The sequence below is a fragment of the Nyctereutes procyonoides genome, unplaced genomic scaffold (assembly GCF_905146905.1).
Source record: "Nyctereutes procyonoides isolate TBG_1078 unplaced genomic scaffold, NYPRO_anot_genome, whole genome shotgun sequence".
Lineage (NCBI taxonomy): Eukaryota > Metazoa > Chordata > Mammalia > Carnivora > Canidae > Nyctereutes > Nyctereutes procyonoides.
Genome location: NW_026575031.1, coordinates 11,564,639 through 11,584,288, shown reverse-complemented (window position 1 = coordinate 11,584,288; position 19,650 = coordinate 11,564,639). Strand labels below are relative to the sequence as shown.

General features: G+C 42.9%; 1 protein-coding gene across 2 annotated transcripts in view; it reads right to left on the bottom strand.

The window, feature by feature from the left end:
• SQOR (sulfide quinone oxidoreductase) overlaps positions 1-19,650 on the bottom strand; it is a 48,104-nt gene that overhangs the window by 24,717 nt on the left and 3,737 nt on the right. For both annotated transcript variants that reach the window (XM_055316578.1, XM_055316579.1), the window contains exon 2: positions 1,793-2,043. In XM_055316578.1, coding sequence (XP_055172553.1) covers positions 1,793-2,026 — 234 coding nt within the window. In that variant the 5' untranslated portion in view covers positions 2,027-2,043. The remainder of the gene's footprint in view (positions 1-1,792; positions 2,044-19,650) is intronic.

The following is a 19,650-nucleotide window of genomic DNA, read 5'->3' as shown; positions in this document are numbered from 1 at the left end:
GTTTGTGCTCTCTCCCTAAATTAAATAAATAAAATCTTTAAAAAATAATAAAACGTTGACCTTAGTCACTCTAAATAGGAAAATGATGGAGAATGTATCCTCTACTCTACTCTCAGATCACAGCACACCAGTCTAAGACTAAGCCCCAGGCAGCCTCATAGGGGACCAGGGAGACTTCTCGAAAAGGAATGTGCTTTTCTTGACCCACCCTCTCCACCAAACAGGCACTGGATCTGTTTTGCTTCCCTCCACAGACACAGCTCCCAACTGGTACACACCTAGTTCCTTAGGAAAATTAGTCAAACCACCAAAAGTCTGGAACATTTTTCCTTTTTTTAAAGATTTTACTCATTCATGAGAGATGCAGAGAGAGAGGCAGAGACACAGGTAGAGGGAGAAGTGGGCTCCCTGTGGGGAGCCTGATGCAGGTCTCGATCCCAGGACCCAGAGCCGAAGGCAAGTGCTTAACCACTGAACCACCCACGTGTCCCTGGAATATTTTTTTCTGAAGCTACTGGATCATCTTAAAGTGTTTTGCATAAAATAGTGCCTTACAAACACTTCCCAGATTCCTTCCTGGTACCTCTACCTTTTTCTGCTTTATAATCTGTTTGAAATCCCTTACACTTAAATTTCTCAAACCCACTAGCACTTTTCCCAGAGGCCTCCCTGCCTCTCACCTCATCACCCATTCTCCGGACTAGAACAGAGGACGGAAAGTACAATGGCCATTGATTTTCCTCTGGACTTGAGGTTGGATTTGGGAGGCCTTTGTGGGTTGAACTTTCTCTCCCCAAAAGATATGTTGAAGTCCTCACCCCAGTACCTGTGAATGTGATCTTATTTGCAATAGGGTCTTCACAGATGTAATCAAGTTAAAATGAGGTTATGCTGGATTAGAGTAGACCCTAAATCCAATGACTGATGTCCTTAAAGAAAGGTATATGAAGGGGCATCTAGGTGGCTCAGTCAGTTAAGCATCTGCCTTCTGCTCAAGTCATGATCCTGGAGTCCCAGGAAAGAGCCTCGTGTTGGGCTTCCTGCTCAGCAGGGAGTCTGCTTCTCCCTCTGCCCTACCCCACTCATGCTCTCTCACTTTCTCTCTATCAAATAAATAAATAAGAAGACATTAGAGACACCAGAGAGAGGGCCATGTGAAGACAGAGGCAGAGGTTGGAGTGCCGCCAGCTACAAGCCAAGGAACACCAAAGATTATCCACAACCCCCAGAAGCTAGAAGAGAGGCATGGGACAGATTCTGTCTCCCCTCCATGGCCTTCAGAGGGAACATGACCCTGCTACCATCTTGGCTCTGGGCTTCTAGCCTCCAGAGCTGTGAAACAATAAATCTATTGTTTTCAGCCACACAGTCTGTGATCATTTGTTATGGCAGCCCTAAGAAATGAATACAGAGAAGAACATAAAAGCCTAGATCTGGGGGCACCTGGGTGGCTCAGTGGTTGAGCATCTGCCTTCAGCTCAGGTCGTGATCCCAGGGTCCTGGGATCAAGTCCCCCATCAGGCTCCTCTGGGGAGCATGATTCACCCTCTGCCTGTGTCTCTGCCTCTCTGTGTCTCTCATGAATAAATAAATAAAATATTTTAAAAAAATGCCTAGATCTGTCCTCTCTCTCTTGGTCCTGCTCCCTTTCCCCATCTTCCAATCCTTTTTGTGCCCAGGAGAAGCACTCACCTGGAAACATGACAGCCATCCACACCCTACCCCTGACACAGCACCTGACAGCCATCTACACCCTACCCCTGACACGCATGCTCCAAAGGGGGGCACTTACCTCACTAGGCTCCACAACAGCCACGTTGTCGGCACCCACTCTCCTCTTCATGCGGGCAGCCATGGTGATCCCACCACTGCCCCCACCAAGCACCAGCACCTCATAGTGGTTCTTGGCTGCAAGGCTGGCACCCGTGTGCAGCTGAAGTGGGCTAGCCTGCTGAGTGCCCAGCCTGAGGAAGCAGGCAAAGAGCCGGGCTCGAGGGCCAGACACAGCAGTGGCCAGGGGGGTCATCTTCAGGCTGGATCAGGCTAGAAAGGAACAGACAAGGCTATGAGCAAGTAGGGACCACCATGGGACCAAAGCAATTTCTTTCAGAGAGGAAGGGGGGAGGCTGGCGTCTGACCAGCTTTAGCTGGCTCCCATCATCTGCTCTTAAGACCATCTTTCCACCTGGCTGTGGTCAAAAGTCTCCTGGGAACACTCTACTGATCATTAACAATCGGCTAAGCTTTCCATTCCTCTCTTCCTCCTACTTTCAGGACACCTGGGACTTTGTTTGAACTAGGTAGGCCTCACCTGTTAAGCTCTCTAAAAAGTTGCCCATACTTATCCTTGTCCATCCATGAATCTAGGGCATCCTGTGGTTTATCCAGCTGCCACCCATTCTCCTCTCAGGTACACTCTGTAACCGTTTGTCTTTTTAGTCCATCAAAGATATAGGAATCCACAGAGAAACAACTATACAATTCCTGGCACCCCAGACGTAGATGAGACGGAAACATTCCTAAGAAACCCACCACCTGTAAGTCAGAGTTCAGACCAAGGTATTTAGGGCCTTGGACCCACTCAGAGGAATCCTGGCTCTGCTTGCCCATCGACACGCGATTTAATCAAATCACTAGCTACACGTAAGCCAAAGCCCTCCACACCCTTGGTAATTTCAACTAGATGATAAAAAAGCCATAAAAGAAGCCCTGGCTGGTATCATAAAGTCATATTTTATGTAAAGAATCTGCACATGCTGCTGACCGGTCTTTTATTATACCTAACTCAGTAAACAATCTCCCCTTCTCAGAGACACACTTTACCTTTAGGGAAATGTGTGTCTGTGCTGAGCAATTAGTGCGTTGGCAGTGACAACATGAAGGCTTCTCAGAAGCTGGCCCTGGCTTCACCCCATTCACAAAACTGACCTTACACCTTGGATACCATCTACTTGCATAACTTGAGGGTCCAGACTCAATATATCACCCTCTCTGGGTATTTCACTGCCTCAGATTCCACCATTAAGTTCAGTCCTGTGGGTTCAATAATGTTCCAGGAACCCTTTATTAAAATACAGGCACCCAGCTGGGTGAGCTTCTAGGTCACTAACTTCTTAATAGGAAAAATTTAATTATATGACTTTTTCCCCCCAACTAAAAAAGAGGAAGGGGCATCTGGGTGGCTCAGTGGTTGAGCATCTGCCTTCGGCTCAGGTCATGATCCTGGGGTCCTGGGATCAAGTGCCGCATCAGGCTTCCCCTGTGGAGCCTGCTTCTCCCTCTGCCTGTCTCTCTTGAATAAATAAATAAAATCTTTAAAAAAAAAAAAACTCTTCCAGAGTTTTTGCACTCCCAACAACTTCCTCAGTATTTCAGATCTGGAAAAAAAAAAATTCAGATCTGAGGAGCCAGGGGAGGTGGGAGGGTAGGATTTGGCACCCACAGTAAATGGGCCCGGCTCATAAATTGTAGCTATAAGTTTAAAATCAGTCAACCCTTCTAGAAAATAACACTTCTCATCCATTGACCCTGTGTTTCCATTTCTGGGATTCCAGGCTAAGGGAATAACCTCTCCGGCTAAAGAAAAAAAAAAAAACCTTTACAAAGATATTTCTCACATTTTCATTCCTAATATGGTGACCCCCTCAGCTAACTGGTTTGTGAATAGGATCTGATTACATCCTGGTTACAGAAAAAAACACAAGCTTACACTGGCCAGGGAAGGCTCAGATCTCTGACTGGTTTAACCAACACTAATTTATTTTTTTATAAATTTTTTAAAGATTTTATTTATTTATTCATGAGAGACACACACAGAGAGAGGCAGAGACATAGAGGGAGAAGCAGACTCCCTAGGAGAAGCCTGATGTGGGACTCTATCCCAGGACCCCAGGATCACGTTCTGGGCCAAAGGCAGATGCTCAACCACTGAGCCACCCAGGTGCCCCTAACCAATGCTAATTTAGGACTGATTCAATTTAACATGGTGGGGAGGGGCAGAAATAGAGGCCTGAATGTCAAAATATCAGGGGGAGAGGTTAAGTAAAGTATAGTTATACCCGATAATGGGTGATTTTGATTTCTTCTGCCTTTCTATGTTTTACAAAATGTCTACTACAGACATACATTAATGTTATAATAATAAAATATTTATTTTGATAAGTAACATGTCTTAAGTCCTTTACATAAGTATTCAATTTGGAAGTTGGACACTATTATCATCCCCATTTTACAGATGATAAAATTGAGCCAGGGAGCAGCTAAGCAACTTCAAGATCAAATAGCCTATAGGTAGTGAGTTAAGAATTGAATCCAGACACTCTGGTGCCAGAGCCTCTCCTTGACACCACTGTACTCTCCCATCTCTGTGATCTTTATCAACAACAAAACATTGCCTATTGCTAATGTTAAATTAAAAAATCCAGATATATTTTCCACATTATCCAGGAAAGAGCAATTATTTTTTTTATGGTACTGACACCTAACTGTTAATGTTTTGATATAACCATAATTGATTTTTCCTAATCTTTGTGTGTGCTTTTCTCAAGTTTTCTTTAATGAACTCTAGATTTTACATTTTAAAAACCACTCAATTTGATCACTTTTTAAAAAACGATTGAGAAGGGGCACCTGGGTGGCTCAGTGGTTGAGTGTCTGCCTTTGGCTCAGATCATGATCCCGGGGTCCTGGGATCAGGTCCCCACATCAGGGGCCCAGCAGGGAGCCTGCTTTTCCCTCTGCCTGTATCTCTGTCTCTCATGAATAAATAAACAAAATCTTTAAAAGTAAAAAAATACAATGATTGAGGAGTGGAGAAAATCATCAAGTAGGATATTGCTGTTTGGTAGGGAAAGAAGGTTTATTTGTTTTTGTTTTTGTTTTTAAGATTCCTTTATTTGAGAGAGAAAGCATGCATGCACATACATGTACATACACGAGTAGGGAAAGGGGGAAGGAAAGGAGTGAGAGAATCTCAAGCAGACTCCCCACTGAGCATGGAGACTGACATGGGGCTTGATCCCAAGACCCTGAAATCACAACCTAAGCTGAAATCAAGAATTGGAAGCTTAACCAACTGAGCCACCCAGGTGCCCCAGGAAAGAAGATGTTTTATGATGAACAGTTATCACATCCTGCCTTTTCAGATTATCCATAAAAATGACAGAATCACAGCAAAAGTCTTTACTTCCCAGAAAAGGAAAACCATTTTTTCATGGTCTTGACACTACATCTTAAACCTGCTGGAAAGAGTTAAACAGTAATGATCTAGAAGGAGGCCTGGCTAGGTTCCTGGTTTCTAGCCACTACATCTAAGGATATTTAACAACTAGTTCCCTTCCAGCCTAACACACCATGGTTTGTTTGTTTGTTTGTTTGTTTTTTAAGTAGGGGCACTTGGGTGGCTTAGTTGGTTGGGCATCTGCCTTTGGCTTGGGTCATGATCCCAGGGTCCTGAGATCAAACCCATGTCAAGATCAAGCTCAGCAGGAAGTCTGCTTCTCCCCCTCCCCACCCCACTACTCCCCCTGCTTATGCTCTATCAAATAAATGAAGGAGAAGGAGAAGGAGAAGAAGACAAAGAATTTATGCAAATATTTCCCTCATTCACCAAGAAGGCTAGTTCTGTTCTATTTCAGCAGCTACTCATAGCCTATTTCTGGATTCGGTATTTACAAACACAAAGTCCTCTCAAATAGTTTAATCAGCTTCATTAGGAACAGTCATCAAACAGAACGTCCTGAGGATTGAATTCAATAAAAACTTTTGACAGAGATTCTGAGAGCTTCTGAGTTGGTGACACATGGAAGTGCTATGAGGGGTGTGGCTATATGGAAGCTCTTTACCACCCACCTATGCTCTCTTCAATTTGGCTGTTTCTGAGCTATAATAAACCTTATAATAAACCAGTAAGCATAAGTAATGTGTTTTCCTGAGTTCTGTGTGTCATTCTAGAAAATTATCAAACCTAAGGGGGGATCATGAAGACCCACAAATACGTAGTCAGCCAGGTAAAAGTGTGGGTCCCCTGGAACCCTATTTACAGATGACATCTGAAGTCGGGGCAGTCTTGTGGGGCTGAGCACTTAAGCTGTGGGGTCTGATTTAACTCTGGGTTAATGCCAGAATTTAATTGTTGGACACCCACTGGGTGTCAGAGAATTGACATTGGAAAAACCGTACATTTGGTGTCTGAAAACATTACTCAGGCACCAATAAGAATTTCTGATATTGGAGGCACCTGGGTGGCTCAGTGGTTGAGCACCTGTCTTCGGCTCAGGGCGTGATCCTGGCATCCCAAGATGGAGTCCCACCGGGCTCTCCAAGGGAGCCTATTCGCCCTCTGCCCATGTCTCTGCCTCTCTCTGTGTGTCTCTCATGAATAAATAAATAAAATCTTTTAAAAATTTTCTGATATTGACCTAAACCAAGTCTACAGAAACAACCAAAAAAAAAAAAAAAATCAAAGGAAGCAACAATCACACAACCTTAACCACAAGGCAAAGAGAAAAGAAAGGCTAAATTTGACCCTGAAGTCAACCGAAAAGAAACAAGAGTATTTCTGTCAATCAAATGACTAAGCATAAATCTAAGATGATTTCTTAGTCTCTCAAGAAGATAACCTAAAACATATTTATGTATTAGGTTAAGAAATAGGAATTAACTACCAATGAGGAGCGCCTGAGTGGCTCAATAGGTTAAGCGTCTGACTCTTGATTTTGGTGCAGGTCATGATCTCAGGGTCATGAAATTGAGCCCCATGTCAGGCTCTGTGCTAGGCATGAAGCCTGCTTAAAATTCCTTCTCTCTCTCTCTGCCCTCCCCACCCGTAAGGAAAAAAAGAATTAACTACCAATGATACAGAAGACCACAGCCACTTTATCTCTACACTCTTACAAGGTGAAACAGACACATTTTTTAAAAATCAATAAAATTTAACTTTAACAAGTGCATGCAATACATTTTATAATTAAATCAATTCATGATTCTAAACTAGATTAAAAATTCTTCAGTTAATCCTAAATCAGTTGAGTGCCTCTTGCAGGGGATCAAAATAAATGTTTTGCTATATCTGTAGTCTAACTGGCAAAGTAAAATCCAAACTGACAAAGACGAGACCGTAACCCAGGCATCTCCTACTTCTATCACTGGTCACTGGCTCCAGGCCCTGGTCCAGACAAGTCTTTGGGATTCCACCCTTTCCACAGCTGGCCCTACCTGCAGAGGCAGTGCAGATCACCTGTGTCAGAATCTCCCTAATCATATGCCATGTGGCATGCCACTCACTGGGTGTCAGCTAGGACACTTGGCTGAGTTCAAACAGAGCTGGCCTCTGTGTAAGGATTATTCAGAGCATTCTTAATGAAAGACCCATCAGGCCAGCAAGACTTATAGTTAACCTTTCAGCTACTTTCGCTCTTGGGAAACAGTGGGTCTCTGTATGGTTCACAATTGTTTTACCTCAAGCCTACACCAGGCAGGGTCCTCCTTGCTTCGGGTTTCAATAACCACAAAGCCAACTTTTAACTTGTCAGCTTTGTAGAACACATCCAAAATCAAGGTGAAAAATAGATAATGAACAGCCTCCAGCTCTGGCCACCCACTCTGTTCCTCCCACTCTGGCTTCCCTGGGTCAAGCTTACTCTGAGCTGCTTTGTCCTGATGGTCTGAATCCCTGGGGTCCCAGTTCTGAGACACAAGGGAGCCTTGTGCACACAGCACAGGTGGGGCTTTCACCTAGTGCCCAGGTAGTGAGACTCCTGAAAGACTCCTCTTCCTCCACAGGCTCCTCCCCCTTGGGCTTTCTAGGCCTATTTACTTAAATCAGCCCTCTAGTGATCCTCAGTTACTTCTCAACCAAATTACTTCCAGAAGACAGGATTTGATAGGAAAAAGTAGGGAGAAACTGTGATACTTGAGAACAGCTACATTTACTGAGTGTTTACTAGTTATACTTTACTTACTCTCTCTGAGACTTCTTACAATTGCTTTGTAAAAGGGATGTTGGTGTCCCCATTTTACAGAGGTTTAGTATAAGGTTAAAGAACTTTCCTAAGGTTACATCACTAATTTAAGCAGCAGGGTTTAATTCAAACTGATTCCTCAACCGAGTTCTAACAGTGCTATTAGACCTAAGAGATAATTGAAGGGAAATGCTACTGGTTGAATTTTATTGACATTCAAATTTAAAATAACTCCTGCCCCCTGTGGAGTGGGCATAGAGGAAATCTACGAATTGAAAAAAAAAAAAAAACCATGACGTTTCTTGGGGAGGGGTGATGTCGTTTTTGAAGAGCCTTTATCTTTTAGACATACATACTGAGATTCTTACAATTGAAATGATTTGGAATTTGCTTGAAAATATTACAGGAGGTGGAGTAGGCTGGAGCTTAGAAGACACAAGAGTGACCATGAGTTGATAATAATTTGAAACCAACTATGAATATATGAGGGCATTCCCCATGGTAGTATATTTTTGTATAAACTGAAAAGTTTCCACAAAAAAAAGAAAGAAAGAAAGAAAGAAAGAAAGAATGAATGAAACAGCAAAAAACAAAAATCAAAAACCAGTGTGTCAGAGTGGGCAGTAACTTTGCTCTTTCGTCACTGAAATGGTAAGCTGTGGGCATATTTCAATAGCAAGATAATAGAGGTACAAGGAAAAGCAACACAATTATAATCATACTTCCCTCCCATGTGCACAGAGAGCTGTGCAACTCACAGGGCTCACCCCGAGCCCTCCCTGGAGGTATTGGTACCACTTTACAAATGGGCAAGCTGAGGCTCAAAGAGGCAAGGGGATCTTCCAAAGGTCACACAATGAGTCAGAGGCAGGGCTAGAGCCACAATGAGTCCTTAATGTGAACAGCAACTTTTTCTGAATGCCCCCTGGAGTAGCAAGGCAGGCATTAGCAAGAGCTAGCAATTCGGAGAAGGGCTTTTATCCAGCTCCAAGTCTTGGGACAGACTGCTGGGCTGGGCTAGGCAGGGCAAAAGGGTCCTGCAACTCCCCGTAGCCCCACATACCATCTCCCAGAGAGCCAAGACTCTAGGCAAGGAGAGATTCTGGTTTTATGGTCATCAAAGTCTATACAACTTAGAGACTGAAGTCACAAAGACAAAAATAAATACAATAGTTAATATTAACATGCATAAAGAAAGAAATTACAATAAATGTCTGAGATTCTTGGTGACTCAGGACTGTTTCATCTGATTTCTCTTTTAGGCAATTTATCAGAAATACAAGCATAGAAATACTTCCTGGTTGCAATCCTCCTGCCCTCCTGGAACTCCCTGCACCCATGAGGACCTCTACAAGATCCTGGCCCTGAGCTTAAATTTCATTTACTTCTGGATAAATCCGCCTCTGGTACCTATAGCACTCCTTTAGGGCACTCTATCCGCCCACCTCTCTGGGACTCACGTCTCTCCTTCTACCAGTTTTGCCAATCCCCCTCCCACTCCTTCCTGATATAATATGGCTTCTCCAGACAGTCAGAAGCTAGATCCTATAAAACTGATTAATCACTGTCCTACAGCAGATTCCTATGTGCCAGGCACTGTGTTGGACACTTGAGGTGGACACATTATTTTCATTTTACAACTGAAAGAAGTAAGGCTGCAGGAGACTGGTTATATTCTCAATGGCATGCAGCCAATTATTTTTAAATTAAATAAATAAGTAATAATAAAAAATAAAAACAGGATTCAACCAGAGGAGATGCAAAAGAGTGAGGGAGGGAGAGGAGGAAAGCAAACGTCATCACTTTCCTTGATCCATGGAGAATATTCCTGGGACTTGGCTCACATAATCACGGAAGCTGACAAGTCCCGAGATCTGCAGTCTGCAAGCTGAAGACCTAGGAAAGCCAATAGTGCGGTTTTCATCCAAAGGTCAGCAGGCTAAGACCTAGGAAGAGCTCATGTTGCAGTTCGAGTGTGTAGGCAGGAGAAAACTAAAGCCCCATCTCACCGCAGTCAGGCAGGAAAGATTCCTTCTTAGCAGGAAGGTCAGCCTTTTTGTTCTCTTCAGACCTTCAACTGATTGGAAGAGGCTACCCGAATTGGAAGGGCAATTTGCTCTACCGATTCCTCCAGCAACACCTTCACAGACACACCCAGAATACTATTTGACCAAATGTCAAACAATCAAGTTGCCACATAAAATTAACTATCATACCCTCCCATTTAACCTATAAAAGGCAAGTCCAAATCTGGAAAACTCACAGGAAGGGAACTGTTACTAGGACTGGATTAGTATCACTCTGGGGTCTCAAGAAAATGTCCAACATTGTCTCATAAATATCATGGTTCCTTAATATGATCTCATCTTAATCTGAAGTACATGCAAGTGAATATGCAGTCATATTTGTGGTGCTTATCAATGGCACTGGATTGGACATTTAATGAAACCTTCCTGGAGATGTTTTGAGTTCTACTGTATTAATAATGTTTTTAATTGTTTGACATTTGGGGGTCTTGCTAATCCTACTGAGACTGCCCCTCCAGTGCGAGCTAACTCCTAGAGACAGTAAATCACTTGTCTGGTAGCACACCTCTGTTACATAAACCAAACCATCCAGAACCCATACCTCAAACCACCTCCCTCACCTGGCTTTTACACTCCAAAAGGAAATATTCCTATGCCCTAATTATTCAGGGCCAGACATCCAGACAACGAGGGTAGCCCCTACACCCCAAAGCCTATTAAAATGTATTCAAATTAGCCAACCCCGAACCTGGTCAGCCCATTCCCCCTGCCTCACCAAAACTACAATATAGACTTTGCCCATGTGTTCCCCTCAATTCTCCTGCTAGGTGCTTCCCCATGTGGCCAGATGTGGTGTATCATGCTCTTATGCCTGGGGAGCCCTGAGTAAAAACTTCTTCCTTCCTAACAGTCATCTCCTGACATGTTGTAAGATTTAATATGTTTAACAAAGTTTCTCTGCTCTTTACATATCCACTAAACTGTCAGGTGGCAGAGCATTTACAAAGCAATTTAATTACATATTACTGTGGAATGTTATAATTATGTGGGTGATGGGGCCAAAGTTTTACAACTAAATAACATAGATACAGTGTGATTTTTTAATGCAATAATTACTCTGGAAGACTAGACAACTGGACTCTTCTTTCCTTTGTCATACTCTCACCACCTGCTCTACTTAAATGAGCTATCTTTTCAACCAAGGAAAATTTTTTCACCTCTTTTTATCCGTTTAACCTTGGTAAACGGGAAATGTCATCAGCCAGACGTGCTCAGAAAGGTGTTTAAGGAATGAATTTTCTACAGGATATAAATACACATGCATACTCATACCTATGCTAAACTTGTCTCAATCATAGAGTGGCTAAATCTACAGAACCCAAAATCAGGAATCATAATCTAAGCTACTTTTTTATTTATAAATTTATTTCCTGCACAAAAGATCTGCAAATTAAATTATATTTAGCTATGCTAAATGTGTAAGTGTATCTTTATGGAAATAATAGAGTTTCATGAAATCTTCATGCTGTTAAGACTGTTTCTACAAGTATTCATTGAGTACCTTCTGCACACAAGGACCTATGCTGATGGACAATTTCCCCATCCCATTCTTGCTCCCATTCCCAGTCTATTAGCTTTAGATACTAAGGGAAGAATAGCAGATTTGCCAACAAATGCTAATGTAAGCCAAGAGTAAAGTGAGTCAAATTCCAGGGGAAAGTTTTTTTTTTAATATTATAAGGTCTAATTGGAATATTGGAATGTTTAAAATAACCCATCAAAAGAAGAAATTTTAAGTGGACATTTACATCATCGCTAAGATTTAAAAACAAAACAAAACAAAAAAACCTTTCTTAGCATAACACCTTAGCATAACATAAATCAAATGAATGGTTTGAATACTTAAACATTTTTTGAAACTTTCTTTTTTAAGATTTTTTTATTTATTTGAAAGAAAGAGCATGAACAGAGGGGAGGGGCAGAGGGAAAGAGCGAAGCAGACTTCCCGTTAAGCAGGTAGCCTGATAGAGGGCTCCATCCCAGGACCCCCATGATCTGAACTGATGGCAGACGTTTAACCGATTGAGCCAACCAGGTGCCCCTTTTTTGAAACTTCTGTGCAAGTCTTCATCCCCCTCTCCCCCCCATCTGCTCCACACCCATTTTTTGCCCAGCTCAGGCCCTGAGCTGCCAACAACATCACCTGGACTCCCTTTCCCTCCACCTTCTGGTTGGCTTAGTAGGTAGTAAGTGTTAGCCAGAGCTGCAAGACAACAGGATTAGTTGGGGTATTTCCTCCCCCATTTTCTCTCCACTTTGGACCTTGCCACAGCTGGACAATGGATGGAGGCTGAAAGAATGTTGAAAAGCATGACAGAAAAAGTCTAGATTGTCTTGAACACACTGTAAAAGCATGACTGTCAACAACTGTGTTGGGGAAGACTCAGGAGGAAATGAGGAACACAGTGGGGGTAAACAAATCACCTTAGAGAACACCTAAATCATCATGGACAGACAAAACAATAGATGTACAAACATTCAAGGCTCTGCTGGTGAGGGTTTAAGTGAGGAATGTGTTATTAAGCACTGGAGAATAAGGATCCTTATCATAGAGGGCCAAAAGGCTTAAGGTCATTGTGTCCTACAGTTATGTGGAAAGTAGAATTATGCAGAAAAGTAGAAATTGAACATTCAGCCAAGATTTTTCCAACCAAAGTGTTGAAGGTGCAGCCAGATTTCTTCTTGCTGTTTCTAGGAAAATGTGAAAGAAAAGAGATAAACTCAGAAAAGAAGTGTTCAACAAAAATAAACTAGGACTACCAAGTGGCATACACATGCTACATTTCATGACAAGCAAGGATGGCCCAAGGCAGGCAGCTGGGAACCATAGAGAATCATTCCCAGGTGATTTCTCCAACTGGATTTTAAAATTTCTTGGGACCAGTGACTAATGGAATTTGTCCAACTGGATTTTAAAACCTAATGGAATTTGTCCAACTGGATTTTAAAATTTCTTGGGACCAGTGACTCCTTTCTTTCCTTCTAAATTCTCCATTTTTGACCGGAACCTATGTAATTTTCATCCTATGCCTATACTACCATTGTATTTTAGGAGCAGATAATTTGTTTCTTGAGTTTCACAGGCCCACAGATAAACAAGAATTGTGTCCTAGGATGGATCATACCTACAGCTTCAGTCACACATAATTTGTATTACTCCCAAAATGAAATTGAGACTTTGGAGTTAATGAGACTCAAATTAGATTTTGTACCTTAGTTAATACTCTTATAGGGGACCTACTAGGGGACCCTGGAGTGATTATATTTTGTATATGGGATAAGCATGAATCTTTGGAAGCCAGAGTATGAACTGTGGCAGGCAGAATCATCCCCCTACCAAAGATGTCCTATTCCTAGGAATCTATGAACATGTTACATTGCAAGCTAGGGGGACTTTGCTGATGTGATAAGGTTAAGGACCTTGAGATGGGGAAAGTGACTGCATTATGCACGTGAGCCCATGTATGGATCCTCAAAAGTGAAGAACCTTTCCCAACTGTGGCCAGAGGGACAGTGTGACTCTGGAAGAAAGATCAGAGAGATACAAAGCTGCTGGCTATGAAGACAGAGGAAGCGGTTCATGTATCGAAGATGTGGGCAGCATCTAGAAGCTGGAAAGTAAACAGGAAAACAAAACAAAACAGATTCTCTTCGGATGCCTGAGTGGCTCAGTGGTTGAGCATCTGCCTTTGGCTCAGGTCATGATCCCTGGGTCCCGGGATCGAGTCCCACATCAGGCTCTTCGCAGAGAGCCTGCTTCTCCCTCTGCCTATGTCTCTACCTCTCTCTCTGTCTCTCATGAATAAATAAATAAAATCTTTTTTAAAAAATACAGATTTTCCCTTGGAGCTTCCAAAGAGAATGCAGCTCTGCTGACACTTTTTCTGGTGAGATCCATGCTATACTTCTGAACCACAGTACTGTAGGAACAACAATTGAATTGTTTAAGCCACCAAGTCCATGGCAATCTGTTAGAGCAGCAGTAGGAAACTGATGCATCACTTACTCAATCTTCACAACAATCCCATGAGGTACATATTGTTATTCCCATTTATAGATGCTGAAACTGAGGTTCAGAGAAGTTAAGTGACATTCTAGTTGAATCTAAGAGCTTGGATATAAACCCAGATTTTTGAAAGTCAACCTTAACACTCCTTCCACTAATCCTGAGATCGTAGAGGGGTAAAAAATCAAGTTACCCCATTTTTTGGCAACTGTTCCTACAGAGGTGGCCAGAGTTTGGTGCTCCACACTTGGTAGACTACAGAGGTTTTTTGCCTACTACCACCCACTATCTTGACTATCCTGGGGGATGACAGGAACAGCCCATGTGGAGAGACACCATCAGAGTCTAGATAGAACCAGAGTCCACAACCACCAAGAGTTTTCAATCTCTCTGGGAAAAGAGATACATCAAAATGCCAACAAATAACTGAGTGAATAGAAGAAAGTTCCCAGAAGGGCAAGGAAGGTAACATAACTTATAGAATCGAATTGAGCTAGAGGGGTTAGAGCAGCTGTGACCTGGACTGGATGTTGGGCCAAGGCTGAGATCAGGGTATTTCAGGAGGGTATAATAATGGGGGGGTGGGGGCAAGGAAGTACCATGTACTCCATTCCCCTGGAAAGTAAATTTTGTCAGTACAAAGACCCCATGTGACATGCTCACCATTTTAGTCTCAGCACCAAGCACAACACCTACCACCATGAAGGATCTCAGTACTTGCCTTAGTCTGCCCAGCCTACTATAAAATACCACAGACACAGTAGCCTATAAATAGAAATATATTTCTTACAATTCTGGAGGCTGGAAAGTCCAAGATCAAGGCACCAACATGGTCAGGTGAGGGCCTTTTTCTTGTGACCTCGTGTATTAGAATTGGCTCTGAATCTTTCCAGATCCTCTTTTATAAGGCAATAATCCCATCCATGAAGGCTCGTGACTTAATCACCTCCCAAAGACCCCCATCAATGGGGGGTAGGATTACAACACGTGAATTTTGGAAGGAGCACAAACATTCAGACCACACCAGTAATATTTGCTTTAAAAAGAATGAATTAACAATGAGATGCACACTGGGTATTATACTACATGTTGGCAAACTGAATTTAAATAAAGTATTAAAAATATATTTAAAAAGAATTAAAGGATGAACAGATTTATGGGACTTAATTCATTTTGAAAAAATTTACAGAGTGTGGAGGAAAACACAAAGTTCTAGGATATATCCCTTCTCAAGTTAGTAAAGGAATGATGTGCACACTTCTAACTTTACCCTTTCGTGACAGAGTAAAGTGCAATGTAATCAATACAAGTCAAACACCTTAGATGTTTTGAAGAGAGAAAGAGTAATCAACGAAAGCTCCATGAAACAGAATCTCAGCAGGAAGTAAAAGACTGGCAGCATTTGACAAGTGGAGATGCTATCGGTGAACCAAGAGGAGGGAAGAGCATCAGTAAACGAATGAAAGAGATGGTACCTGCCTATGCAACTCACTCCAGCCTTCTCTGCTCTGCTCTGCTCTGAGGCCTGAGAGCAGACCTCGGAGATTGGCATCAACTCACATGCTCAACCAAAAACCTGAACTCCTGTGGGGTGGCCCTCAGCTACAGTTTTCTTCAGGGTTTTTTTTTTTCTTAAGATTTTTTTTTTTTTTTTTTTTTTTTTGAGAGAGAGACAGAGGTAGAGGAAGAAGGAGACTCCAGGCTGAGCAAGGAGCCCAACTGGGGGCGGGGTGACGGCTCACAGATCCCAGGACCCTGAGATCATGGCCTGAGCCAAAGGCAAACACTTAACCAACTGAGCCACACGGTCTCAGGGTTCTGGTAATCACACCCTCTATTTGCTTTTTCAGGCTTTGAATCAATACAGTTGCTTCACCATTCCTGTCAGTTTCTCTTAACCTTACCCACACCTTTGTAAATGGTTATTGCATTAAACCCTTCTTAATAACATGTTTCAATGTGTTGACTGTTTCCCAGAGACCCTGGCTGATAAGATGGAAAGGCCCAGAATGTGTTTGGGCAATGGAAGGTCAACCAGATTTGGCTGTTGTTCAGAGGAATAGAAGAGTAGACAAGAAAGAAATATTATAGCCCAATTCTGAAGGGCCACACTAGGGAGTTGAGACTTTCTACTGAAAATCAGTTTTGAGAAGTGACAAAACAGAGGGAATAGTTTTAAGAAAAATGAATCTGGTATCAAAGAGCATTTTTTTTTTTTAAGATTTCATTCATTCATTCATTCAAGAGAGTGCAAGCAGGGAGAAGAGCAGAGGGAGAAGGACAAGCAGACTCCATGCTGAGCACAGAGCCTGACGCTGGGCTCAATCCCATGTCCTTAAGATCATGACCTAAGAAAAAATTAAGAGTCTGATGCTCAACTGAGGAACTCCCCAGCTGCTGCTCAGGGAGTTATTTATTTATTTATGAGAGAGAGAGAGAGAGAGAGAGAGAGAGAGAGAGAGAAAGAGAGAGAGAGGCAGAGACACAGGAGGAGGGAGAAGCAGGCTCCCTGCCGGGAGCTGAGCCACCCAGGGATCCCCTCAGGGAGCAATTTAAATAGAAGGGAAACCAAACCAGTTCTGGAGGTCAATTAGGAGATTAGCACTGTGGTCTAGGTGTTAGTGATAAGGGCCTGAATAGGAGCTGGCACTAAAAATGCAAATAAAGATTCAGACAAGAAGGAGTAAAGGAAAGAGGATAATTGAATGAGAGGTGCAAAAGGCACCCTGGGAGAAAAGTCAAACCTGACATCCACGTAGCAGAAGAGAGAGAAAGTATATGAAACAGAAAACAGAGTAACAGTGCAGGCAAGGTAAGGGCCTGGGTGGGTTAGTTCTGGGGTGTTAGGTTTGCAGTTTGGAAAGAGAATCACCTAGAATGAGCATCGTATAACTGTGGACAAGGAAGAGGGCAGCCCACAGCATACAGGTGTCCACTGGGAAGAGAGAAATATAATTGGAGAAGTACATGTAACTGAAGCTTAGGCTGGGAGCCTAACCCCAGACAACTGCAATCCCATCTAGGGATCACAGGTCACAGAGCAGCAATCTGCTGGCCAAATGCAGACCAGAGCTGTGTTTTGGCTCACAGTGTTTTCTTAAATTTTTAATTAGCACCAATATTAAAAATTTTAGACATCTTATCAAAAAAATTCCAGGTTCTTGGCCTCATAACACCAAGCCCCCATTCTCTCATGCCAACCCTTAGCTGGAGCTGAGCAGTCATGGGTTCCAGTTCACCCCAGGCCCACCCATGCTATGTTGCTTATTTGTATCCCCTGTCCCGTCCTGGCGTGCATTTGAACTCATGGTCCCTGCTAATGGCAGAGAGAGTCCTTGGCAGGGAGAGTCCTTGGAAGTTCTCAATGCCTTAGAAGATCCCATGGGGGGAAGTATAGAGGATGAGCTGGAGCAATTCAGTTGAGATCAGCATTTCCAAGTGTTTACTAAGTGCCAAGCATGGTGCTAGATGCTGTGGGGACTGCAATGATAAAAGAATGGTCTGTCTGTTTTACCAAGAGAGACCAGGAATATAAGGTCCCACTAAGTGGCTGTTTCAGAAACTCAGGCACCAGTGAGGGCTTGGAATAAACAATGAGAACACAGATGAAGGCATAAATACGAAACACATTCTGAACGATTTTGTGACTAATTAGCTATAGGGGATAAAGATGAAAGAATGTAAACTATGACCTTACTCGGGTGGATATACTGAAGAGAGGGTGTAAGTAACAGTGTTCAATTATTCAAAGTACAGTCAAGGTCCAAAGCAGGGCAGGAGAGAAGGAAACCACACCCCCTAAAAGTCCAATGGGTGGTGTTCTGCAAAGACATAATGCAGGCTGCGCCCTTCCTCTTGGCACACCTCCTCTTGAGTAATGGCAGCGCTGTCACCACTTGGGTGTTCAGGAACTGGATTACTATATTGTTAGCAAATAAACAAAATTGGGCAATTTTCATTTAGGCCTGCAGGGCCATGGTGGAACTCTACAGAGCTGTTATAAAATTAAATATTTTAGGGTGCCTGGGTGGCTCAGTGGTTGAGCATTTGACTTCGGCTCAGGTCGTGATCCCGGGGTCCTGGGATCGAGTCCCACATCAGTCTCCTCATAGGGAGCCTGCTTCTCCCTCTATGTCTCTGCCTCTCTCTGTGTGTTTCTTGTGAATAAATAAATAACATCTTTTAAAAAATAGATAAATTGAGGATCCCTGGGTGGCTCAGCGGTTTAGCGCCTGCCTTTGGCCCGGCGTGCGATCCTGGAGTCCCGGGATCGAGTCCCCGTCCGGCTCCCAGCGTGAAGCCTGCTTCTCACTCCTCCTGTGTCTCTGCCTCTCTCTCTATGTCTATCATAAATGAATAAATAAACCTTTAAAAAAAGAATTTAAAAAATAGATAAATTAAATTAAATATTTTAAATATTAAGTTGTGCAGCAAGTGCTCTGGTAGTGGACCTGGAGCAAATCATCCAGGAAACAAATATCATGTACTGCTCTCTGATGATTCGGGGGGATAGAGCTACACTGGATTTCTTTAGTTCCCTAACTCTTTAGGAACAAAGCATAAGAAATGTCTTTGAAGAGTTACTGATAGAGTTACCAATGAGGACCTGGCAATGGAATGGAACAGTGGCCCCTTTGCTGCCAAGACACTTCCTACAGGTTTCCCTAGCCTATGCTCATTTTACAATCAAGAAAATCTGATAGTGGGGGAGGGACAATCTCACCAAGCCATATATTTGCTATTTAAAAAAAAAATCTATTTACAAAAGGAAAATTCTCGCACACTGGCTCCGGAAAAGGAAGAAATAAGTCAGTCAATTGGATTATTTCAGCTCAGCTGAAAGTTAGAGGTTTTGATTGAGTTATGTGGTAGGGAGGAAATGTCTTGCTTTTCTGCTTGCTTTAGCCAATGGGAGTATGGCCACTCATGCTCTGGCGTACGAATAATAACAATTTGGCTCTCCTTCAAGTTCATCATTCACAGTTGGCCTCTACTCAAGTATATTCCAGGCTTCCTCTGCATATGCTTATGTGTGCCCATCCCCAGACTGTAGAACAGGACACACTGGAGTTCCCAGTCACACAGAAGGGATCAGCTTAGGCTGAATCTGTTAAATGATCACAATAAAATTACTCATCCGGCTCAGGAGTGCTGGGGTTAGAGGGGGGAATTTCATTATAAACAAGGACTGACCAATTAATCAAGCATATCATTCCCTGGAAACCAGTGTGTGAGGTCTTAACACAATGAGAAAAGACTCTTTAATTACAAGTTATACATCTGTTGTTTGAACATGATTGAAGAGATGCCAAACTCAATCCTTTAATTGTTAGAACAGAATAAGGGGTAGGCTAGGTAACAGGTGTACCAGGTTCCCTAAGCCCGGGTCTGTCCTATGCCTAACCAAATGACACAGTTCCCCATCTTGGTGAAGCTTTGTCTGAGGGGTGCGTCAGGAGTCAGGACACTGGGTCTACATTCCAGGCAGTGCCATGCAGGGCTCGTCCTTAACCATTCTGTGCCCTGCTTTCTCCAGCCATGGATAAAGGATTGGACTGGGAGTTTTCAAAGGTCCCTTCTTTTCTAAAACACTGTG